General features: G+C 49.0%; 1 protein-coding gene across 5 annotated transcripts in view; it reads right to left on the reverse strand.

The window, feature by feature from the left end:
• LOC142245033 (sodium channel protein type 2 subunit alpha-like) overlaps positions 1–27,050 on the reverse strand; it is a 295,688-nt gene that overhangs the window by 211,193 nt on the left and 57,445 nt on the right. For all 5 annotated transcript variants that reach the window (XM_075317276.1, XM_075317273.1, XM_075317275.1 and 2 more), the window contains exon 2: positions 14,754–15,068. In XM_075317276.1, coding sequence (XP_075173391.1) covers positions 14,754–15,020 — 267 coding nt within the window. In that variant the 5' untranslated portion in view covers positions 15,021–15,068. The remainder of the gene's footprint in view (positions 1–14,753; positions 15,069–27,050) is intronic.

Here is a 27,050-nt window from a genome sequence, read left to right on the forward strand (position 1 = left end):
TGTATTTCAAGGTATTATTTGGATAATTGTCTTATTTCAAGGTCCAATGATGGCCAAATTTCAGTTTCCTTACAAAAGGCATACTACTTTCTTCTAGAATTTCCTAACACTTGATTAAATTTATCTAGCCCTGCCCCATACTGCAGATCACCCGTGTCAGAGGAAGCAAAGCCCTCAAAATTCACTGAGCCACCTCCATGCTTCACAGAGCCACCATGCTGTACTGTATGTAGGGTGTTCTTTTCAGCATATGCTTCATTCGTCTCCTTCAGACATGCTGTTGATCCATAAGGCCAAAAAGGTTCAGTTCTACTTCATTGCTAAATAGAGCAGATCCCAAAACCCCTGTGGCTTACTTTTAAGGTTTTAAGCATATTGTAGACGATTTTCTTGTGTTTTTGTATTAGTAAAGGTGTAAATTTTGGAGTATGAGTATGAAGACCTGAATCATTTAGTATGTGCCTTACTACGTAAACTAAAACCTGGGTGACTGCTGTGCACAAGGTTTGCTGTGGGTCTTTGGCTGTCAGGTCAGGGATTTTGACCAGGAATCTGATTGAAGACAGTGCTAGCAATATTCCTTTACCTTCAATCTTGTGAACTCCACTTCCAACTATATTTCCAGGAAGAGTCAATGTTTTTGTTTTCATTTTGTGTCCTTTTCCTTGTTGGTTGAGAGCAAAGATCTCTTAACTTTTTGGATCACTCCCTTGACAACTCAAGAATGTTATTGAACTAAAGGCCATTGCCATAAGGAATGGGCTAAGATTCCTCAGGAATGCCTCCAGGAGCTGGTGTGTGGTGATGCAACAGGTTTTTAACAGGTCACAACAAGAGTAAAGACTACAGATGAGCGAACCCAAGGTTCGGTGTTCATACCAAACATAGACTTTATCAAAAACTAAAAAATTGCATTACCTTAAAAACAAATTACTTTATTAACACTGTGAGGGACATCCTGAGATATGATCAGAATTATGGCAAAGTCCTACACCTACACCCCCCCTCCCTGCACACACAGAGATTCCCCTCAGATCACTCAGCATCTGGGAAGGTGTCAAATCCAATTACACTGCCAAGCCAGAGGAAGACCCCCCTGGGGGGATATGTCCATTCATCAAGGGAGTGGAGTGGGTGGGAAACTGGAAAATCTTGAAAAGCTTCAAAGGCATCCAGGACCCTCGTTCCCAGCAGGAGTTCCTATTCCTGACTCTGTATTGTCATACACAGTTATGATATTACCGTGCATCTGAGCCATACACCCACTACATCGTTAAAATTGGGACTCCAAGCTGCATCTCTGTATACCCTCGAATTCTTTGTCGCGCCCTGGGGCGGCGAGATACAGAGAACTGCGAGAAAGAGTCCGGTAGAGGAATCGTGCGTGGAGTCAGTAGGCACAGGGGATACAGATGGATCTGATGACACCAGAACCGTCCCGATCGGACCTCACTGTCCGGAGTTGCGGATCATATTCACTTTGGGATATTATTTTAGACTCAGGACAGGGGTGGGGCAGTACACCCCTGTGAGGTCACCAGGTGGAAGGGGACATGGATTGTAGCCAGTTTGATAAAGACAATGTGGACATTCTTGGCTTGTCTTTACTTGGGGGTCATGTGTACTATACACATGTGAGGAAGTCCATGAAACCCTGGTCGAACGGCGCCCCCCTTTGGCCAGACACATAAGGTTACTGCTTGATCTGACTCTGTTTGTGACCACATCTTATCTGTAAATGTACTCTGACATATCTATATATTCATATTGTATATATTGTAGTATCTAGTGTGCCCTTAAGGCGATTAAACATATATATTTTAATCTTGGGCTGTTCTGTTATCTCGATCCTGAATTCCACGTCTGTAAGCTTGGTGTAATAGTTATCGTAATCGATTGGTGGCAGCGAGTTTATGCCAAGGATCATTGTGGGGCAACCAGTGAGATCTGGGGAGGTTTATATATATTCCGCTCACAGGAGTCAGGGGAATATATACCTTACTCTCACTGGGAACCCTTCAATCATCGGCATAGTAGAATAGCGGCCTCCTTGCTTATTGGGTCCCTGATGTCTCCGTGTACCTTTTGATTATGATTCATGGATGTTTTTAATTGTTGATTTTTGTCCCCACAGTATTGCACGAACATTGAGACAGAGGATGGTGGCATGGTATGTATGGTCTATGTCCCCCTCCTCTTTCCCCATGTTCTTCTCAATTATCTTGGTCTTTTGTAGAAAAAAAAAATTGACATTTTTAAAAAAAAATGTGGTGTGATCTGATGTTATATAGAAATGTCGAATGTATAGTATATCCTTTTTATCATCTATATAGGTTTATTGATATCATATTACGATACATTGTTATATGGGTGAGTAGATGGTATATTTATACCAATATAAATTTGAGGTAATATCTATATTCATTTTCCTCTACAACCACGACTATGGTACGGTCTTTTCAACATTATTGTGGACCTTTGAGGCTATACTCAATTTCCTCTCTATCCATGACTAGATTACAATAACATAATAATATAAAATATACTGCTGGAGTGACGTGAAGATATCGTTTGTTTGAAGACAGGTTTCCCCTGTTATTAAATAATGTATATTATGACGTGATCACATTATGCGTCTCCTCTTTAACCACGACTAATGTGGCATTATTGATTCATGGGTAGGGTTTTTTTAGTGATGTATAACATATGTATATTGTGATATAGGAACATATTGTGTATTTGAGCATCGTTATGTATATCGATATTCTGTGGGTATGATCTGTTTATACATTATTGATATGACGAATGGGGTACATGTGCGATTTAAACAATGACAATATCTCCGCTGAATATGGAGTTTGATATGAGGTCTGGATGTCCCTGGAGGGTTATGCGGGCTTCACACGGTACAATCTATCGTGCGATTGCATGAGCGATCGTACCCACCCCCGTCGTTTGTGCGTCACGGGCAAATCGCAGCCCGTGTCGCACAAAATCGTTAAACCGCCATCACACGCACTTACCTGCTGAGCGACGTCACTGTGGGCGGCGAACATCCTCTTCCTGAAGGGGGAGGGACGTTCGCCATCACAGCGATGCTGGCCAACAGAAGCGGAGGGGCGGAGATGAGCGGGACGTAAACATCCCGCCTACCTCCTTCCTTCCGCATAGCCGGCGGGAGCCGCGGGATGCAGGTAAGCTGTGTTCATCGTTCCGTTCATCGGAGCGACGTGTGCTGCCCTGGGAACGATGAACAACCTGCGCAAATAAGATTAAACAATTTTTTAAAAATGAGCGACGAGTACACGATCCACGATTTATAACCGATTTGGAGTCGCACGTAGGTGTCACACGAGATGACGTCGTGAATGATGCCGGATGTGCGTCACGAAAACCGTGACCCCGACGACACATCGCACGATAGATCGTCTCATGTGACGCCCGCATTACTGCGTCTGCGCATGGAAGCTGCCTGGATTGCTCTGGGAACAACTATAAAGCCTGAACGATACTATCGGAGGAGGCCTGTGACATCATTCAGACATGAATGGGAGTGTGATAATTGGATTGGCCTTTGGGAGTCATGTGGTTTGCCTGCAATGAACTTTGGATACTGGATCTCCATGACAACGATGCCACTCAGGAATGGAGCTGCGTTTTACATACAAGTGCGGCGATTCTGTGATATCTGTATGTACTATACTATGCACACTACGACATCGCAAGCCAATTGTTGCGATGCTGAGCGCGATATTCCCCGCCACCATCGCACATGCGATATCTTGTGATAGCTGCCGTAGCGAACATTATTGCTACGGCAGCTTCACATGCACTCACTTGCCCTGCGACGTCGCTCTGGCCGGCGAACCGCCTCCTTCCTAAGGGGGAGGGTCGTGCGGCGTCACAGCGATGTCACACGGCAGGCGGCCAATAGAAGCAGAGGGACGGAGATGAGCGGGACGTAAACATCCCGCCCACCTCCATCCTGCATAGCCGGCATGAGCCGCGGGACGCAGGTAAGGAGATGTTCCTCGCTCCTGCGGCTTCTCGCACAGCGATGTGTGCTGCCGCAGGAACGAGAAACAACATCGTACCTGTCGCTGCACCGGCATTATGGAAATGTCAGACACTACACCGATGATACGATTTCAACGCTTTTGCGCTCGTTAATCATATGAAAAACTATTCACATACTCCGATGTCGACAACGACGCCGGATATGCGGCACTTTCAATTTGACCCCAACGACATCGCAGCTGCGATGTCGTAGTGTGCAAAGTACCCCTTAGTCTATTTTGCATTATATTATGTCTTTAACATCTGATGAGATGTAGCTTTGTCAGATCGCTCTATTGTAACATTGTTTATGTCTGAGATTAATTCGCATATGTGGGTGTGAGGTTGTTTTTAATTGGTTTACATGTAATTGACATTTGTATAAATATTGGACAGCTGAGATCTAATGCTATGCTTGAAAAAGACAAACTGATGTCGAAACGTTGCATGCTTACTGCACTATGATGGAATAAAGAAAGAAAAGAATCTGCACTCAGGAGGACGCTATTTGTTTCTTTACATGGTATTTGGAGTCAAGTAATCCCTTGATACTGAACAGGCGTCCCAAGGCCGCCGGAATGTGTGCTACACAGGCGGCCATTGACTATAAGTGCTGCAGTCTGCTGTGTTTATATTCTGGAGACAGGAGGACTATGGGAATGGTAGTCACGGGGTCAAAAACTGACCAATTCAAAATAACCACAATTACTGCTTTTTTGCAAAAATATAACAAGTGTTTTATTCATATAATAAATAGCAAAAAAGTGACATAACATGATAAAAACAACATTACACAGTGATCAGGCTACAGCAAGGAGGTGTCACTGACACAATAGAACCAGGAGTCCACCCTTCATTGGGGAAGCAGAATCACCAAAATAATAGGTGGGACATGGCCAGAAGAAACAACAACGGATACTGGGCCCAAATAAACATCAATGATCCGGAATGTGCACACCTATCAAGTGTGCACCAAAGAGGATCAGCATACATAAGGGGTCCAATATCCGAAGAGTCAGACCATTAACCACACCACAATTATAACAGAGACAGGCATTAAAAGATGCAACACATTACTGTGCACAAAGTCCCTGTGCTGCACTCACCCATAATGAGGAAGGTGGTACCCGAGTAAAACGTTTTACTCGGGTACCACCTTCCTCATTATGGGTGAGTGCAGCACAGGGACTTTGTGCACAGTAATGTGTTGCATCTTTTAATGCCTGTCTCTGTTATAATTGTGGTGTGGTTAATGGTCTGACTCTTCGGATATTGGACCCCTTATGTATGCTGATCCTCTTTGGTGCACACTTGATAGGTGTGCACATTCCGGATCATTGATGTTTATTTGGGCCCAGTATCCGTTGTTGTTTCTTCTGGCCATGTCCCACCTATTATTTTGGTGATTCTGCTTCCCCAATGAAGGGTGGACTCCTGGTTCTATTGTGTCAGTGACACCTCCTTGCTGTAGCCTGATCACTGTGTAATGTTGTTTTTATCATGTTATGTCACTTTTTTGCTATTTATTATATGAATAAAACACTTGTTATATTTTTGCAAAAAAGCAGTAATTGTGGTTATTTTGAATTGGTCAGTTTTTGACCCCGTGACTACCATTCCCATAGTCCTCCTGTCTCCATATCAAGTAATAGGGTGTAGTCTTTATTGGTACCTTAATTATTGGTCACATCTTGCCCTCATTCTTTTATATTCATGTGTTTATATTCTATTGGGGTTCAGTCTAGTCCGGGTCCCAAACCGAAATGTATCTAAAGTCCAGCTGAACCCGCCAAAGTGAACTTCCATGGGTTCGCTCATCTCAACTAAAGACGCTTGTCATTAAGGAGGGAAATAATTCTGAGACTTCCATAGTCATTAATAGTGGCATTTTTTAATGAATTTGAGTAAACAACTTATTGTATTAGTTATGTTTAGCCATTTAATTGTTCTTGTTTGTTTGGTTTATAGCAAACAACAGAAAGTTAGTAAATTTTGCTACAAAACCTAATTTGCAATGAGGGGTTCAATAATTTTGAGTGCAACTGTAGCTCTACTGTAATTCTTACTTTCACATATATGCACACACATATATACACATTATTAAATGATCAATTATTTTGCAAAAATATTTAATCCCTGTAAACGGAGATTGTGCAGTAATGGAGTGGGGATCTCTTGACTGCAATGTGATCTTAGATGACATTGAATCTGAAATGATCATTATACTACAACACAGAAAAAAAGCCATGAACAATGTCTTCTGAAAATACTTGCAATGCAGAATACTCTTAAACGAAATAATGTTACTATAATAGGTATAATAACATTATAAAATAAGTATAATTGTGCGACATAACCCCTGGGAATAAATCCACAATAACGGTTTTCAAAAAATGTCTGCAACTAAATTAGAAGGTAAAGCAATGCTTATTACTGTGTGAATACAATGTTCTTTAGAAAATCAAAATATGTAGTGCGTTTTAGAGAAGCATATATATCGCTTTTAATGTTTTCCATTTACATATTTAGTGCCTACAAATTGTGTAAGGAGTCTTCTGAAAAAGGGTACATGTCTGGTATGTCCTATGGAGTAGGCATGTCTGCAAAGATTTCTGGCACTTGTCAGGGTCACACGAGTATAGAAATCGGATGTGTGCCATCCAATTTTTTATGAATAGCACTTGGACCAATGTTATTTAATATGTGCTGATACCCGATTTACTTCACTGACCGAATCTGCATGCTCAACTGTGGAATCGGATCACATGCACCCATTCAAGTCTATGGGTGTGTGGAAAACATTGGACTGCACTCAGATGTCAACCAAGTGCAGTCCAATTTCTGCAGACTCACATAATGGAGAACGTTGGGACTCCATTTTCTCCTCTTTCGTTTGAGAGAATCAGATTATACTCTGCTGACACTCTGATTGGACTCGGACCAGAGTTTGACCGGAGTGTCATTAGCATAATTGACCTGATTATCCCGGATGAGAGAATCTATGGTCTAGTTACCCTGACCTAAGTATGAGACCACACAATGTGGCTTGCAATGCATTTGAAACTCTGCCCACCTACAGTTGATTTTGGTGTGTAATCATGTGGTCAAAGCGCCCCCGGGAGGACATACATAGTCTCTGACGTACGGCTAACTCCACAGTGTGGTCTAGCCCTTGATCTTGATGCCCTAAAGGAAATTAATGTGTCGCATATTCATGCAAACTATCAGTCTGCTAGAAAAACTGAGCAAGAAGCTACAGCTGCATCTCCCACCTACCCTACTCCAGGTCTATTATTTAGTATTTAACAGTAAACTTATATGTTGGTGACAAATGACATTTCAATTACATAAAGCCTTAAACATGAAAAGGAGAACTACAAACTACAGGGAGGTACGAAAAATGTCAATTTGTCCCTAATACATGGACGAGTGCGCTTTCAATTTTGGGAGAAGTTTTGTTCATGTTGAAAGGGTCAGGTTACTCTCAGTGCAGTGGTTTCCGATGCCTTGTTTTCAGCAGGACAAACTCTAAAGGCCCCGTTACACGCAACAACGTATCTAACGATAGAGCGCCGGGGTCGCGGATTCCGTGACGCACATCCGGCATCATTAGCGACGTCATTGCGTGTGACATCAACGAACGCCCGTTAACGATCAAAAATACTCAACTTATCGTTGATCGTTGACACGTCGTTCATTTTAAAAAAATCGTTGATTGTTGAGCTCGCAGGATGTTCGTCGTTCCTGCGGCAGCACACATCGCTATGTGTGACACCCCGGGAACGACAAACTACAGCTTACCTGCAGCCGCCGGCAATGAGGAAGGAAGGAGGTGGGCGGGATGTTACGGTCGCTCATCTCCGCCCCTCCGCTACTATTGGGCGGCCGCTTAGTGACACCGCTGTGACGCCGCACGAACCTCCCCCTCAGACAGGAGGCGGTTCGCCGGCAACAGCGACATCGCTAGGCAGGTAAGTCCATGTGGCTCCTAACGATTTTGTGCGCCACAGGCAGCGATTTGCCATGATGCACAAACGACGCGGGCGAGTGCTTTCACCAGCGATATCGCTAGCGATATCGTTGCGTGTAACACCCCCTTAAGGGTCTGCAGATAGAGCAGATTCCCTGTCACCTATTAAAGTTCAATTTTTATCAACTTGTAATTATTAGTTACAATTTCTGCACAAATTTTTCAATGTTTTTTTATATGGATTGTAATTTTTTGTTTGTTTGCTTGTTTTTTAATTTAAGGTTCCAAATTCTCTGTATAGACAAGTAGTTAAAAGCATTTTCCAGAATTTCAAAATTGATGGCCTAACTTCACCTCTACTGATATCAGATCCACCACCATTATTGCTCAATTAAGTCATCGTTTACCAGGTTTATCGACCTACTTTTAGTGGTGCCTGATTTAGGTATTTGTCACGTCCTCGCCAGAGTCCGCTCCTGCGACTTCTGCTTCAGTCACCAGACGCCACCGTATTCCCGCTGTGGACAGTGCTGGTGATGGGGGAGGAGGCGGTGCCAGTGTCTCTAGTGGGAGCAGGCTCCGCTCATCCACTAGGCTGGGTTTTCCTGACGCCTGAAGTACCACTGGCTGACTGTAGGTGGCGTGTGTCTTCCAGCTGAGGTTGCCACTATTCAACTACAGCCAATGGGAAGACACCACACCCTTTTGATCTCCTCTTCTGTCTGCTGGTCACTGCCAAATATAGATTGTATTCCTGGTAGACTCTGGTTCTCCCTGCTCTGATTGATTCCTGCTTGAACCCCAGCCTGTTCTCTGACTACTCTCCTGCCTGCCGTATTTCTACCTCGCTGCCTGATCCGGATTTGACCTCTGCTTTGTTTTCTGATTACGTCCTTGCCTGCCTGACTCTGTCCCTGTTTTGCATTTCCCAGTTTGACCCTGCCTGGTTACAACTCTCATCGGACTGCAGCCTACCACAGGTAGTGATCTCCAGGGCCCTGTGTAATTCCAAATCCCTGTATAGGGGTTAAAGGGTTTCAGGTTCTGGGGGATCCTGCTTTGTGAGCGGCTTTCCTCTAGCCTGTCCATCATAGCCTGTCTGAGTCTGTGGATCCAGGCAGGTATTACAGTATTTCAGGTCAGTAGCATTAGTCCTATTTAAATGGTATCTGTCACCAGGTTATTGCTCACCCATCTGAGAGCATCATAATGTAGAGAAAGAGACCCTGATTCCAGCAATGTGTAACTTTCTGAGCTGTTTGCTGTCATTTTGATAAAATCACAATTTTTTCTCTTGTACATCCAGCAGTTCTCTGAATGCTGAGCTTTGTGTAACCCGTCCACACTACTGACTGGCAGCTTTCTGTGTATACTGTGCATAGGCAGAAAGCTGCAAATCAGTGGTGGGGGTGGGGTTATACACAGCTCATGAATATGGTGGACTACATGGCAGCAGGTTTATTAGTTCTCTATAGTGATAATGTCCTCCTGATAAAACAGGGTTTTTATAAAAACTGCAGCAAGCAGCCTGATGAGTGACAGATTGCTGGAATCAGGGCCTTTGTCTCTTAATTATGCTGCTGTCAGTTTAGGTGGAAAAAAATTGGTGACAGATTCTCTTTAATTCGAAGAGACGGAGCTGTCATATCAAGCACAACAGCTGTGCCTGGAAAAATTGAAGGAGAGGGGATTGCTGGAGTCTGCTGTTAAAGGGGTTGTCCACTACTTTAAGGGCGGCTTTGCACGTTGCAACATTGCACGTGCGATGTCGTTTGGGTCAAATCGAAAGTGACGCACATCCAGCTTCGCAGTCGATATCGCAACGTGTAAAACCTTTTTGATACGATGAACGAGCGCAAAAGCGTCGTTATCGTATCATCGCTGCAGCCTCCGACATTTCCATAATGCCGATGGTGCGACAGGTACGATGTTGTTCCTCACTCCAGCGGCAGCACACATCGCCGTGTGTGAAGCCGCAGGAGCAAGGAACATCACCTTACCTGCCGCCGGCTGCAATGAGAAGGACGGAGGTGGGCGGGATGTTTACATCCTGTTCATCTCCGCCCCTCCGCTTCAATTGGCCGCCTGCCGTGTGACGTCGTTGTGATGCCGCACGACCCGCCCCCCTAAGGAAGGAGGCGGGTCGCCGGCCAGAGGGACGTCGCACGGCAGGTATGTGCGTGTGAAGCTGCCGTAGCGATAATAATCGCTGCGGCAGCTTTCACTAGATATCGAACGTGCGACGGGGTCGGGACTATCGCTGCAGCATCGGTAACACATTGTTACCAATGTCGCAACGTGCAAAGCCCGCCTAATACTGATGGCCTATCCTTAGGATAGGTCATCAATGTCTGATCGTCCAAGGTCCAACACTCAGCATTCCTACCAATAGGCCGTACTCGGTGCCGGCGGCAGCAGGAGGTGGTCGAAAATGCTCAGTTCCGGAGCTGCCATATCTTCTGATAGCGGCGGATGAATACTGGAGATCCGTGTCCCATTCAAATGAATAGGAGGCGGATGTGCAGTACCCAGCCGCGGCCACTATCAGAAGATGAGGTAGCTCCAGATCTAAACATTTGTGTCCACGGTTGCAGACTAGGAGGAAATCCTGTGTAGTCAGATTCTGCAGTCAACATAATTTATATATTTGTCCTATCTATGTTAATTAAATGAATATTAGCGTAAATAGGCTATGGATGGACTGGAGATATGTGGTCATGGGAGCCACAGTGGTGTTGTTCTCCCCACCGGGGGGGCAATGCTATGCCTGGAATCAGTGGGGAAATCTCCAGGTACAATTACACACAACACTTCCTAACTCAGGGCAGAAGGGGGAGCTCAGGTCCTGTTTGAGGCAAGCTTTCCTGTGCATTCTGGGCTGGGGAGGGGTTAGACAGAGGAACAGGAAGAGGGACCTCAGTTAGTTCAAGAGTGGCAAGGAAGGAGAACAGTCGCTGTAAGAGAGCTGTCTGTAAGCTTTCCAGAACCAGGTGCAGAAATCAGGACACTGGGGTCCTCAACTGACGGGTTCTAACGGCCCAGCAGTAACACCCAGAGGACAGGAGATTCCACATCTCCTGGCCCACCAGAGTCTCCTAAAGCGAAGTAGCACAATAGAGCCCCGGGCCACAGAAATACAAGCGGGCCCTACATCCGGCTCTCACTGCCTGCCACAAGGGGCAAGGCATACAGCATCTAAGAAGGAGGATGCAGTTCTCCTTCAGGCCACAGCGACCCATACACAGAGCATACTAAGGAAGGCCTCCAACCCACCTGTCAAAGAGAGCTCCCTGACTGCTACCAGGCTGACTGGACCACTGTAACTTCGGGACCATAACGATTGACCATTAAAAGGTAAAAGAAACTACCGGCCTGTTGTCCAGTTACTGTTGACGTCCTCAGTCCTGCACCCCAGCGTACAACACCATAGACTGCCACCTCCATCATCCTCCCTGGGGCCTAGCTCTACCTGTGGGGAGCTGAATCATCCAAGCTGTGTTACCATCCGCCCCAGAGGACATCACCCGCAGCGACAGCTAATCCCTGGCCGCACACCACAGGTGGCGTCACAAGACAACTACTCCCAACATCCTCAACCCCTTCCTCATCATCATCCCCATCTTTCATCCCTTTTATTGACACCGACGGGGTCACGAAACCGGGCAGGGCCATCCATGACATCCCCTGACCCTCACCGGCCTGGTGACGAGTATTCCCAAGACCCCGTGGGGCCCGTCAGATATGTCTACAGGATCAGACTACACAGGATTTCTTAGCAATTTAGTAGAGGAGTTGCAGACACAAAACGGGAGGAGCTTTTCATTAAGTCCATTTGCAAAGTTGCCCAATTTTTCCATAGATACATACAAGTATAAAAAAAATTAACTTATATAACTGTATAAATTCATTTTGACAATAGATCAAAGAAATGTCTGAGATGTGAACTTATATTAATTCTCATTTTGTCCGTTCACTCGTGTCTGACCCTTGTATACTCTGTAGGCCAGTACTCGCCATGCTTCCATTATCCACGTCTTCTTTAGCTTGATGTTCATTCTTGTAGGTATCGGCCTTCCTTCTCCCCAGTTTCCTATTACCACTGACCAATTCAAGTAACATTTCCCTTTCTAGTGAATTTGACCTCATCACGTCTCAAATAGGTCATATTTTGTCCAGTGATTTTGCCTTCCTGGTAGAAATGAGTGAATAAATTCAAGTGGAATTGATTTTTACTCAAAATACCCCATTTTCCAAATTGGGGATTTTTAGGAATTCATTTTCACCAAGGATCATTAAACGGTTAACACTAGAACTACTGAGGTAGTCATTTTGACTACTTTGCACCATGTATTTCTATATAGGTGTCACGAGTCCAGTAGTTCTAGTGTTAAAGGGAATCTGTCGCTCTCGACATCGTAGTGTGTAAATCGTTTTAACTACGATTACCGAGCGCAAAAGCGTTGGTATCGTATGATCGGTGTAGTGTCGGTCATTTTCATTATTTTGGCTGCAGCTACGGTACAATGTTGTTCCTCGTTCTTGCGGCAGCACACATTGCTGTGTGTAAAGTCGCAGGAGCGAGGAACATCTCCTACCTGCGTCCTGTTTGTAATGCGGAAGGAAAGAGGTGGGCGGGATGTTTACGTCCTGCTCATCTCCGCCCCTCCGCTTCTATTGGCCACCTGCCGAGTGACGTCGCTGTGACGCCACACGACCCGCCCCCTTAGGAAGGAGGCGGGTCGCCGGCCAGAGCGACGTCGCAGGGCAGGTAAGTGCATGTGAAGCTGCCGTAGCGATAATATTTGCTACGGCAGCTATCACAAGATATCGCAGCTGCAACGGGGTCGGGGACTATTGCGCTCGGCATCGCAGTATCGGCTTGCGATGTCATAGTGTGCAAAGGGCCCCTAAGGGTTAAAACTTAGAATTCAGGGATTTCCTGTCTTGTTAAGGTCTGATCTGTTGTTCATTTGCTATGTTTATTTATTTTACAATGTCACGCACACAGCAGTCCGGCACACCCCCTTCTCTGATTGACACCTCACTATCTATGTACAATCTCTATAGAGAGCCTGGTGTGGGCGGTACAGCGCTCTCAGCTCTGCTACATGGCTAAATCTAAAAAATCAGAACAGCTGCAACCAGTAATCTAAGTGATACATTGTTGGATTCAGAATTCCTCTGCCTACATCATGCTGCTCTCAAGGGAGATAGCAAAAACCTGCTGACAGATCCGCTTTAACAAAAATAAAAAAAATCCTTATACTCACCTCCTCTCACCTCACCCTGTATGGTCCTCAATGAATCTTCTGATCTCCCCCGCAAGAGCTGAAATCCCGGGTCAAATCTGTATATGCATGTGTGGCGCCCCTGCGGCTTTAGGCACCACAGGGTACTGCACCTCACCAGAGGTGCAGTATTCATCTCGGATATGGAGGAGGTCGTCACCAGTAAACCACCAACAACACACTCAACCAACACATAATACGGGAGCTCTTCCACTGGGACTGGGCTAGGGTAGGTGCTGGGGTGGCCATCATGAGGTATGGGACCTTTTGCCCACTAGTTCAGGAGCCCGGGAGGCAGTGCACCAACAGGGGTTAGGAGCCATCACACACAATAGTCAGTCTGTTCTGGGTGCAGGAAGCACCAGGTCGCACTCAGGAGGAGATAAGCAGAGACACAGACAGTTTGGGACCCATGGTCTGGAGCTGGAGGCTCGTCTTGGGTTCTTAGGAAAGAAGGGGGATCCCGGGGTTCGCGGGGAGTACAGAAGGCACCAGTGACCCGTTCCACAGCCCAGGAACTGGGAGTGGAGGGAAACTGACGAAAGGAGATGCACAGAAGGAAACACTGGCCTCAACCTTCAAAGTATCCGGGATCGGCTGAAGCCCATCACAGTGTAGCTCGGTGCTCCAACGGCAGTGTGCTTCTAGTGAGTAAAGAACTTGAACTGAACCCTCTGTGTCGTCCCGTTACTGCCGGCACTTCCAACATCGCGCCCATTTGCCATAGACAACTACCACTCCTATCATCCTCCCTGGGGCCAAGCTCTGCCTGTGGAGAGCTGTGAAACCAGAGCTGCGTTACCATCCACCCGAGCAGAGAGACTTCCCGCAGCGGTGGCTAATAATTGGCCCATCGTCCCCATTCCCAGCTCTATTGACACCTCAGGGGTCACGGAACCGGACAAAGCCATCGCGGCGACCCAGAAGAACCACGGCCCAGTGATGGGTAACCCTCAGACCCCGTGGGCGCGTCACATGCGCAAGGTAACTTCAGGAATTTCACCATAAGTGTCGTGGATCAACAGATGAGTCGAGGACTGGATAGGTGACAGTGCTGAGCGGAGGGGCCAGAAAGGTAAGCGATGAGGGCAGTATGAGGATTTCTATCTTTATAGAGATCCCAGAGCGTAAGGGATATTAATTTCCATTGGAAAAACTGCACAAACAGGCAAATTCGAATTTATAATTTCTGGGACAACTTTGGGTTAATGCAATCAGGAACATCACTTTTGGTGATCCCAGCTGTCCATGGGTTTCTTATAAGCCTTACACTAATAGGTCTAAAGAAGATTTTTAAAGGGTTACCACACAAGGAGAAAACTTTTTCTACTGTACTACTTGCCCCCTACCAAAAATATACATTTTCTATCTTGATACAATAACAATCACAATATACATAATACAACATTTGATTATAATTAATCAAAAATTACACTTACCCTTTTGTTACTGTAAAATGGGTCAAGATCCTCCATTGGTTCTGTGACCATTTCTGAAGGTACGTCTCCATATATGAAAGGCAAGCCTTTGCCTGCTTCCAAGTCCGAATTGGGCTTGGGGCCATTTTCATCATCATCATCTCTTCGATCCTTTGCTGGTTTTTTAGCTTTTTCTTCGGCAAAGCGCTTCTCGAGAACAGCAAGAGATTCTCTAGTGAACAAGCGAAGGCTGTCAGGTCCTGGTGGGGGTAAAAGTGGCTGCTCCATCTTCTCATCCTGCACTAATTACCAATCAGCCTCTCACACATGAAGGTGCTGGGGAAAAAAGGAAAAGAAAATCAGTGTCAATGTACAAATAATTATAATGTATTATAGTCAACATTCAAACCATTGTGGACGCATACAAATACTAAATACACTAAATTATACTAAATAGCACTATGTACACCAAATATAATGTACATAGAGAAGACCAAGTCCCATCAAAACAAAAACCCATTCATTTCATTAACAATACGTTTCCATAACCATCCATTCCTAAATCTGTAGGACTTTTATCCTGGTTCTTGTCTAGACTGATGATTTTTAACAGAACTTTCATATCCCTTCCAGGTCACAGTAGATATTCATCTTTTTTTCAATTTTCACAACCATTCATGGTCAAGTAGGCTCGGGGGTCAGAGCAGTATATATGCCCCCCTGGACTGTTCCCCTAGTAAATGTTTAGGGCTGCCTGGGAACTTTAGCAGCAAGTATCTTTGCTGTCAGCCACATCATAATGGATAAATAGCACAGCGTATTTTTAGTGCAGCCCCATCCCATAGTCAGTTTCATGAGAGGCTTAGGAGTGATGTACAGCAGGAGGGGGCTGAGGAGAGGAGTGATGTACTGCTGGTGCTGCCACCGTGCGCTTCGGCGCCAACGACCGAGTCCCCCGACGACTACTCCCTCCAGCATCCTCCCTGGGGCTCGCTCCTCCTGCGTGGAGCAAAACCATCTTGGCTGCGACAATACCATCCGCCCCAGTGGACAGCGACCGCAGCGGCGTCTAAATCCCTGGCCGCATACCGTAGGTGGCGTCACGACAATCAACTACCCCCACCATCCACCCTTGCATCCACTCTCCTACCGATCCACCCTTCTGCCCTCTTCATTGTGGACACCTCGGGGCATGGAACTTGGCCAGGCCACCCGTGACACCGCAGAGGACCTGCATCTCCCGGCCTGACGATGAACACAAGGTAACCTCTTGCCACCTGGGTGCTATAACAGCAGGAGGGGGCTGAGAAGCAATGTACAGTAGAAGGGGGCTGAGTAGCAATGTACAGCAGCAGGGGGCTGAGGAGTGATTTACAGCAGAAGGGGGCTGAGCAGCGATGTACAGCAGGAGGGAGCTGTTGAGCGATGTACAGCAGGAGGGGGCTGAGGAGCAATGTACAGCAGGAGGGGGCTGAAGAGTGATGTACTGTGTGGCGCCCTGGACAAGCTAGGTCACAGGTACTGCAACAACACACCCCACACCCCGGTTAGGAACATCAAGGTCAGACACAAATCCTTGTTGCCTCCCTCCAGGGGCTGATGTCCACACCAGGTGGGGCGGAGCCAGGCAGTTGGCTCCACCCACTGAGGAGTTCACAGTCCTGGAGGCGGGAAAAGGAAGACAGTTCAGTTTAGAGTTTGGAGAGTGAGGAAGTAGTAGTGGAGGAACTGACTGGCCGTGTCCGGGTACGTGGCCCGGGCACAGGAACAGCAAGGTTGGCAGACGGTGGTGACCGTCTGCAGGAGCGGCCGATTGACGTACAACCGTAAGGACCGAGGACGGGGGCGGTGGCCCGCCGGTACCGGATCGGGGAGCGAAGAGAAGCCAGCACCATCCGGCAGGGCCTACGGACCCTGACCAGGCTAGGAGTTGCTGTAAAACCAGTCAAATCTGTCAGCGACGGGAACCTCCGGGGTTTCCCAGCAATAAAGACCCAATTGAAGGCAACCGTCCAAACCGTGAGGGAGATAAAGCTACCGCCAGAACTAGAGCTCCCAGGGCCAGAGCCTGCGGGCAAAGGAAGGGCTCCCTTAGCCAACATACCGCTGGGGAGTGGTCTATCAGTGGGAAACCATTGGGGCCGAGAACAGAACACCGGTGCAGGGAAAGACAGTTACCACCAACCTACCGGGAGTTACCGCCGCAGCCATCTGTGGGACTCGTCCATCCAGCCGTTTGTTTTACCAGAGACTCCGTGTGCGTTACTGGCTGAGTAAGTACCACCGTGCCATCTGGCACTGCGCTGCCCTGCGACCCTGCACCCGGCCAGGCCCTGCAACCCATCTTCCGACCTCCACCACCGGGCCCCGGGATCACCAAAAACCCCCCTACCCACGGAGGGGAGAAAACATCTCAGCTGCTCCCTGTCAACGCTCCTGGGATCCCCGTACAGAGCAGCAGTGGTGTCCCAATCTCACCACAAACCGTGGGTGGCGTCACGGACAATATCCCAAAACCAAACCACCCCTTTCACTCACGGGCGAGGAGCGCCACTCGAGTCCCCGGGATCCGGCCCACCGCTCGAGCCACCGACCGAGTGAGCAGCAGCAGCAGCTGGACCCGAGCAGTGGGTGAGCGCAGCGTCCCCTCCCCGCCCGCGACAACTTGGCGTCACGAACAGGATCTTACCGCTCTGCCGTATGGTAGAGGTGCGCCTTGTGTCCCGCCGGAGGTGTCCGGCCGAAAATTTTCCGAATCCGCCATCTTGGGCGCGAAAAGTCCCCGCTCGAGCGTCTTCCCGAGCAGTGGAGGTGCGAAAGCCGAAGCTCTGCCCCTGAAGAGGAGGTGCCGAAAAGACACCAAGGGGGCACGGATGGCGTCTGGCCGCATGTAGCCCGCGGCTATAAAAGCAGGGATGCCAGGACTCTGCAGTGATACTTCGGTTCCTGGAGGACACCGCTACCGACATGTCCGCTCCGTCTAGCCACGCAGAAATTACGGAGCCGGTGCCTGGAACAGCGGCATGGCTCAGGGCCCGCACAGTGGCAATCTGTCAGCGCTACCGGAGACAGATATGTCTGCTGATGGAGCGGTGGACTGCGGGGGTGGAGGAGGTGGCGGCGGTCGCCCGGGTGTACGGGATGGAGGCTATGATGGAGGAGCTGGCGAGTGACCCATGCCCCTGTGTCCCTGAGGGACCGGCCACTGCGGCTGAGGGACCCGGTCTGCCCCTGGCCCCCGTACTACCTTAGTCTTCCCTGCCCGCGTGCCCCGCCGCTGCCGGGCCGTCTGGCTTGCGCCCCCTTGTAGCGGCACCAGAAGCGGACGACAGTGACTCTGGGCCCGATACCGAACCTGTCTCGGAGGACGAGGGAGTCCTCGCCTTGTGTGACATGGAGGCCACTTACATCCCAAGGAATGGAAATAATGGATATCGGGCGGCCCTACCTCGTCGTGCCTGCTATGCGCTGGAGGGGCTGGTACCCGTGTTTTTCCACCCGGGGCCGGCTGAGGAGGATGAAAGTGAGCAGTGATGGCAGCGGTCCCCCGCCGCAAGTTGTCCCCGTTGGGACCATCAGTACAGTTGTTAAATGTTTGAATAATAAGAAAGAGGAATCAACCGAACTGTTACCAGATTGACACCGTGATTCAACCGGTCGTTGCCGGCAACTAGTCCCCGTAGGGACTTTCTGCAACCGTTGCGTAAGGAACTGCTTACGGACACGCCCGTGAACTTGCAGGGCAACCACAAACTTAGTGGCATGTAAATATATTTGTTGGCTTAATACCGTAACCGCCTCCGGAGAGGCAGATTGGAGGAAGGGCCCGCAGTGGAGTAGGCTGGGGCCCGGCCACCACCTGAACTGGTGGCGATCCTCCGGGGGGTCAGGGGTTCCCCATGGACGTGGGTCCCCTGAAAGGGACCATACCCGCTCGGGCAACTTGGAGCTGGACTGGGGCAAGGGGTGCTGCCCACTTCTTAGGGGCAGCATCAGGGCCAGGTTGTTTGGGCGGGGGGAGAGCGGAAGCTTTACCGTTAATTGACTACCGTTTGTAACGTTAAAAGTACCATACCTCCCGTTATGGGAAGTTATAAAGAAAAGCTTATGTTGTGTTTTTACATGTTTACCGTTTTTCTACCTTTTACGGTTAACAAAAATAAAACCGGTGATGGACGAGCAGCTCGCGGACGGTCTGCGTTTAACCAAGGGGGAATGTGGCGCCCTGGACAAGCCAGGACGTCACAGGTACTGCAACAACACACCCCACACCCCGGTTAGGAACATCAAGGTCAGACACAAATCCTTATTGCCTCCCTCCAGGGGCTGATGTCCACACCAGGTGGGGCGGAGCCAGGCGGTTGGCTCCACCCACCGAGGAGTTCACAGTCCTGGAGGCGGGAAAAGGAAGACAGTTCAGTTTAGAGTTTGGAGAGTGAGGAAGTAGTAGTGGAGGAACTGACTGGCCGTGTCCGAGTACGTGGCCCGGGCACAGGAACAGCAAGGTTGGCAGACGGTGGTGACTGTCTGCAGGAGAGGCCGATTGACGTACAACCGTAAGGACTGAGAACGGGGGCGGTGGCCCGCCGGTACCGGATCGGGGCGCGAAGAGAAGCCAGCACCATCCGGCAGGGCCTACGGACCCCGACCAGGCTAGGAGTTGCCGTAAAACCGGTCAAATCTGTCAGCGACGGGAACCTCCGGGGTTTCCCAGCAATAAAGACCCGACTGAAGGCAACCGTCTAAACCGTGAGGGAGATAAAGCTACCGCCAGAGCGAGAGCTCCCAGGGCCAGAGCCTACGGGCAAAGGAAGGGCTCCCTTAGCCAACATACCGCTGGGGAGCGGGCTATCAGTGGGAAGCCATTGGGGCCAAGAACAGAACACCGGTGCAGGGAGAGACAGTTACCGCCAGCCTACCGGGAGTGACCGCCGCAGCCGTCTGTGGGACTCGTCCATCCAGCCGTTTGTTTTACCAGAGACTCCATGTGCGTTACTGGCTGAGTAAGTACCACCGTGCCGTCTGGCACTGCGCTGCCCCGCGACCCTGCACCCGGCCAGGCCCTGCAACCCACCTTCCGACCTCCACCACTGGGCCCCGGGATCACCAAAACCCCCCTTACCCACGGAGGGGAGAAAACATCTCAGCTGCTCCCTGTCAACGCTCCCGGGATCCCCGTACAGAGCAGCAGTGGTGTCCCAACCTCACCACAAACCGTGGGTGGCGTCACGGACAATATCCCTAAACCAAACCACCCCTTTCACTCATGGGCGAGGAGCGCCGCTCAAGTCCCCGGGATCCGGCCCACCGCTCGAGCCAACGACCGAGCGAGCAGCAGCAGCAGCCGGACCCGAGCAGTGGGTGAGCGCAGCGTCCCCTCCCCGCCCGCAACAACTGCAGGAGGGAGCTGAGGAGCGATGTACTGCAGAAGGGGACTGAGAAGCGATGTGCAGCAGGAGAGAGCTAAGGAGCGATGTACAGCAGGAGGGGGTTATGAAGTTATGAAGCAATTTATGAGGCCTGCAAAAATATGTACTGCAGAAAGGGGGCTGAGGAACAGTGTACTGCAGGGTGGGATTGTATGTTGAGGGAGCTGAGAGGAGTAAACCATCTGCAGGGGGATATGATATAATCAGAGAGGGAAGATTTACTGTAATGCTGGGGGATTACAAGAGGGTGAGTTATTGCAATAGTGGCGGGGAAGGGTGGATTACAATTGCAGTTTCTTCCCACTGTATAATTAAATATTAAGTGCAAATTGCACTCATGTTATTTTTGGTGGTTTTGCAGCCATTAATAATAAGTAAACTACTTGTGATTTATTTCTAATGATACAGCAGAAAGTGGCTATGAATTTATTTGATCCTTGGACACATGGTAGCTGAAGCCGGTGTTACATGAAATCCCAGCCTAATAGGCCATGACGCTCATGGGCCAGTAATTTTTGCTTGCCCCATGACAACATTTTCCAGCCAGCCGTTTTATTTAGCCAGGACGGCAGATTGTGTAGTGATCGCTCTTGGGTACTGCAGCTCAACTCTTATTGAAATGAATGGGAGCTGAGGTGCAGTACCCGAGAACAGGAGCTGTGTACCTTACACACCTGTATGCTACAAAAAGCTTATCGGTGAGTGTTTGGGGTTCCGGACCCCTATTGTTCCACATTGATGACCTACCCTAAGCATAGGACAGCAATATCGAAGTCCTTGAAACTCTCTTTAAACTCTACTTCTAAACCCCCAACCACAAAAAATCATGGTGATCTTTACAATACTGTACATACGACAGAGACTCTAATTCTCTCTCATTCTCAGTGGTGACTATAATCTTCCAACAAGCAGCACAAAAGAGCAAATGAAATATAACATATCGCTTAACAAGTTCAAAGAAGGATCTGCAGATTCAGAAACGGGGCGCGTGACACCCTCCGTTCACTCTTTTGACAGCAGAACAGCAGGAGTCGGCTTTTTTTTCCCTTTTACGTCTTGTTATAAAATATAGGCAGAGAGTATAGATTTCTAATCCAGTTTAATGAATGTAACTTTGCCACTTTTGATTGGCAAGAAAGGCCGCCGTGATCGTGTGATGCTGCCAAAACGTTACTGTAAAAAAAGGGATGCCCTGTCTAATGATAAGGCTGGCTAGTTTGAAAAAACAATGCACTGAAATCTGACTTCTTCCCACTTTGCTCCCATAGACTGATATATCACTTCCTATGCATATGTAGCGCCCCTGAACCCCTCAGGGCACTACTAGGTACTGCATCCTGACAAAGATGCAGAGCCTACCCCTAGGGACCTGGAAGACCAGTGCCGGTACCACCTAAACACATAACATCCCCAGTTTACCACTCCCAATTAGGGATGACTGACTAGTCCGGGACCCAATGGATGGCGGAGCCAGTCCAGTCCACTAGATGGCAACCCGGTGGGAGGGGACAGACAAAAGAGCCCAGTAATGACAGTTGAAGGGGACGGACATGTCTCCAGACGGGGTAGTGTAACAGTGACCAGGTGGCGTAGGAGAGTGGTTGCCAGGGAGGGTACAGCCAGGTACCCCTGGAACCAGAGCACCGACGAGGCACAGGGCCCTAGGTCAGGCAACAGCTTCAGGCAACCTGACAAATACCTGCACAGTGAGGGGACCTTCACGGACTTCACTGACCCAAGAATCCGGGGGCACCAGCAGTAAAGATTGAGCCAGGGACCGGAACAGAACACTGACCCTACAGGGTTCGCACTGACCGCCGTATGGACGAGAGACTGCCGACAGACAGTAAGGGACCCCCAAATGCTCCAAGCTATGGGGTCCCACCAACCAGTGAGAGGTTCCGGGGAAAGAGCATACTAGGTCTCCACACCGGCACTGGGACAAAAGGGACCAGGGGTCTGAACCAGCCGTCCTCAGTGTCTCAGCTCAACACTACCGTGAGTTAAAACAGATGTTGCACTTGTGACGCCCTGGACCCCAGGGGTCACAGGTCACTACACTCACCACATACACCCCCACACTAGAAAGGTACCACCAGTCAACCACAAAGACCTGATTGCCTCCCTCAAAGTTAGACAGGCACACCAGGTGGGCAGAGTCAGGCAGAAAGACACGCCCCCGAGGAGTCTGCTGGCCTGAGGCAGGAACACAGTAGTGAGTTCAGTTCAGTACAGCAGAGTGGAGAGTAGGGGAGTATGGTTCTGCTTGGGGCCTGGGTTGAAGCCTAGGACCCCCTAAACAGTCAGGCAGGCAGACGGCAGTGGCCGCCTGCAGGAGACCGGGAATACGACCAGCGGAACCATAAGGGACCGGGACAGGGTAGTGGCCCGCCGGAACCGAACCGGGGAGCTAACTGGATACCGGAGCACCAGGCAGGGTACTCAGACCCCAACTAGGCTATATGCCACTACCATAGTCAGATTAACTGATTGCGGTCTGGACCTCAGGGGTTCATTCCCACCAAAGTCCCGATTGAAGGCAACAGCCCAAGCCGTCCGGATAAGAGCCACCGCCAGAGGCCAAAGATCCAAGGGCCAGCGTCTGCGGGCAAAAGGGGCTCCTATGACACATACACGCCGGGGAGCGGACTACCAGTGCCCAGGCACAGTGGTCACACTACAAACACAGGTGCAGAAGAAAGGCGGACACTGCCAACCCGACTAGGAAGCTGCAGCCGGCTGCGGGCCCCATCCATCCCTCCGTTTGGTTTACCAGTTACTCTGTGTGGTTTAATCGTGAGTACACCAGTGCAATCCGGCACCGCACCGCACTGCACCGCAACCCTGCACCCTACAATCTGGCCCACAACCCGACCGGGCCCTGGGACCAACATTCCCTACCCACGGAGGGGTCACCACCTAGCTGCACCACTATACCGCTCCCGGGAGTCCCCGTACCTTCACCACAGCGGTGGTGAACACTATCATCACAACCCGTGGGTGGCGTCACGAACAATCATCCCGAAACGAAACACCCGCACTCCCCCGTGCGTAGCGCCAACCCCCCTTGCAGAGCGACGTGACCCCCGGGTCCGTGAGAGGCTCGAGCCACCGCCCGCAGTACGAGCACGGATCCGACCAGCTCGGAGGTCGCAGCCGAGGCCGCGGGGCGGTACACACTGCATCCCCATCGTGTGGTCTCCCTTCTTTCTGCGCCGGTCCCACCATTCACTCCCTGGGGCCCGGCCCTACTTGCGGAGGGCCTAACATCCAGGCTGCCATCACTATCGACCCCAGTGGTAACAGACTGTGCAGCGGCGGTTCTATCACCATATCCGCAACCCGCATGTGGCATCACGATATAAACTCTTTTCATCTCTCCTGTATATAATTCTTCTTTAAAAAGTGACCCCCAGGGTCACGGAACCGGGCATCGGCCGTTACACAACTGTGACACAGCATCCCTGTATATTTACAGCCCGGGACAGAGTACCCCATAGCTCTGGGGTGTCACACATACACATCAGGAGAAACCATCAGTCTTAGGGAGGTAAGCTCAGAGGGGAGAAGCCATCAGAACCTGCTTCAGACTTGTCCTCTAAGACACATTGTTCTCTATCGCGGCCACAGAAGGTGACACCATAACCAGGTATTCATAGTTGGAGGGCCCACCAATGACATTTTCAGCTAAATATGTGTTCTTGAACACAATCAAGTGAAATGTATTGTGGAGTAAAGAGCCGTTGGCTCCCTTCACCGCAATAGCTATACACGCCGTCAGGCCTGGTCAAGGGCCAGTAGCTGAGATCAGCGTGCTTGTCTCAGGTGGCGCAACATGTCACTACCATGCATCGTCCACCCTCCCTTTCACCGGCTATTTAGCAGGAAGAGGATGTTGATCACCAAAGCATCACTGATACGTAAGAATCTTTATTTTTTTTATTGTACTGGAGAATAGAGTTAGGATAGTGGACAATATTATAGGGTAGAAACCTGAATGGGGAAAAATTTGTAGTATAGGAGCCATTATTACATTATGGGGGACATTTTTGCAGGAAGGGGCCAGGGACTGAGGACATAATTACTGAATGGGGGCCCAGGACAGAAGACATTATTACAGGAATGAGCCAGAATGGAGGACAATATTACAGAATAGGGGCCATTATTACAGAATTGAGGACATTAATACAGGAAGGGGCCAAGGACAGATGACATTATTACAGAATGGGGGTCATAATTACAGAAAATGAAAAGGACATTATTACTAAATGGGGGCCATTAATACAGGAAGTGCACCAGGACAGAGGACATTATTACTGATTAAGGGCAATTATTACAGGAAGGAGCCCAGAATATAGGACATTATTACTGATTAGGGGCACATGGACAGGAGATGTTATTACAGAAAAGGGCCAGATCGGAGGACATTAGTATATGGGTGCATATGCCTGACCAATATGCTGGTGGTAGCCCAGTACCAAATTTTGCAGCGGAACCCATAGAACTCTAGTTAGGCCACTGGCAGCCAGGATGGGGGACATTATTATATGAAGGGTCCTGGAACTGGGCACATTATTACTGAATGGGGGCCCAGGACAGGAGACATTATTACACGAAGAGGCCAGACCGGAGGACATTGTTACAGAATAGAGGCCATTATTACAGGACAGGGGACATTATTACAGGAAGGGGCCCATGACAGAAGACATTATTACTGAATCGGGCCCATGAACAGGAAACATTATTATAGAGAGGGGCCAGATTGGAGGACATTAGTATATGGGTGCACATACCGGATCAACATGCTGGTGGGAGATCAGTACCAAAATTTGCAGCCGGACCCATAGAACTCTAATTAGGCCACTAGCAGCCGGGATGGGGGACATTATTATATGAAGGGTCCTGGAGCTGGGCACATTATTACTGAATGGGGGCCCAGGACAGGAGATATTATTACACGAAGAGGCCAGACCGGAGGAGATTGTCACAGAATAGAGGCCATTATTACAGGACGGGGGACATTATTACAGGAAGGGGCCCAGGACAGAAGACATTATTACTGAATGGGGCACATGGACATGAAACATTATTTATAGAGAGGGGCCAGATTGGAGGACATTAGTATATGGGTGCAAATACCGGACCAACATGCTGGTGGGGGCCAACTACCAAATTTTGCACTGGGACCGCCAGGATGGGGGAAATTATTATAGGAAGGGTCCTGGAACTGGGCACATTATTACTGAATGGGGGCCCAGGACAGGAAGAGGCCAGATCGGAGGACATTGTTACAGAATAGAAGGCATTATTACAGGATGGGAGACATTATTACAGGAAGGGGCCCAGGACAGAAGACATTATCATTGATTGGGGGCCATTATTACAGGAAGAAGCACATAACAGAGGACAATATTACCGAATAGGGGCACAAGGGCAGGAGACATTATTACAGGAAGGGGCCAGATCGGAGGATATTATTACATGGTCCCATATGGTTGACCAACATGCTGGTGGGGTCCCAGGGCCAAATGTTGCACTGGGACCCATAAAACTTTAGTGAGGCCACTGGCAGCCAATGTCTGATTCATTCTGACTATGGCATGGGCAGCATGAATATATTGTCAGGTTCCCTTGCAAGCTGCATATGATAGAGATTGTATATTGTATAGATCCAGTAATTAACGTTATTTCTTTCAGCCAACAACACAATATATATATAGTTATCATTATCCAATTTTTCTCCACATTCCTTGTATTTACACAATTCAAGTATAATGCTCAAAGCAGATCTTTCACCAGATTACAAACTGTCTACATTGCATTGATATCATATCCCTGATGAGACTGGTGTACTTACTATGAAAATCAAAGTCAGATTGGCTGTATAATCCTGTATATTATTTTCTTTACATTGTAATTCAATGGTAGATGCATTCATCTGTATAGGCTGGGAATGCTTCAGCAACTCAAGTAACACTATTGTCATGTCCCCACCGGAGTCCGCTCCTGCAACTTCTGCTCCAATCACTAGGAGACGCTGTGTTCCCACCATGGATAGTGCTGGTGATGGGAGAGGAGTCGGTGTCCGTGGCTCTGCTGAGCGCAGGTTCCACTCATCCACTAGGCTGGGTTTCCCTGGAACCTGCAGTACCACTGACTGACTGTAGGTGGTGTGTGTCTTCCAGCTAAAGATGCCATCATTCACCTGCAGCCAATGGGAAGACACCACACCCTTCTTACTCCCCCTCCTGTCATGTGACCACTGCCAGAGATAGTTCTATTCCTGGCTCCTGTGTTATTTGTATAGTGATTCCTGTGTACTGATCTCTGCTTGTTTCCTGACTATGTCTTCTGTTTGCTGCTTATGTACCTCGCTGCCCGATCCGGATTTGACCTCTGCTACGTTTTCTGATGATGCCCTTGCCTGTCGATTCTGTCCCTGTTCTGCAATTCCTGGTTTGACCCTGCTTGACGACTACGCTCTCGGACTGCAGCCTTCCACAGGTAGTGATCACCTTGGGCCCTGTGTAATTCCAAATCCCTGTATAGGGTGTGAGACTGTGACCGGGGTTATCTATGACGGCCGGTATGTCTCACCCCGGTTGTGCTCACTCCATGATAAAAAGCAACTCCACTCCGGGGTTAATGCTGTTTCCCTACAGGCTTCAGGAAGGGTTAAAAGGAAACAGGAACGAGGACAGGTGTGCCGGGTGTGAGGGAGTGATCACATCTCCCTGAGTTCTCTGCCGGAAAGGCACATATGTACTATTGTGGACTTGTTCTTTGGATAATAAACCGTGTGCTGTGAACCTTGGTGCCTGGATCCTGTGTCTTCTGCAGCGCAGCCGACGACGCTACCTCACATATGGTGGAGAATCGGCGGGCATGT

This window comes from Anomaloglossus baeobatrachus, chromosome 7 (genome assembly GCF_048569485.1).
Source record: "Anomaloglossus baeobatrachus isolate aAnoBae1 chromosome 7, aAnoBae1.hap1, whole genome shotgun sequence".
Classification (NCBI taxonomy): domain Eukaryota; kingdom Metazoa; phylum Chordata; class Amphibia; order Anura; family Aromobatidae; genus Anomaloglossus; species Anomaloglossus baeobatrachus.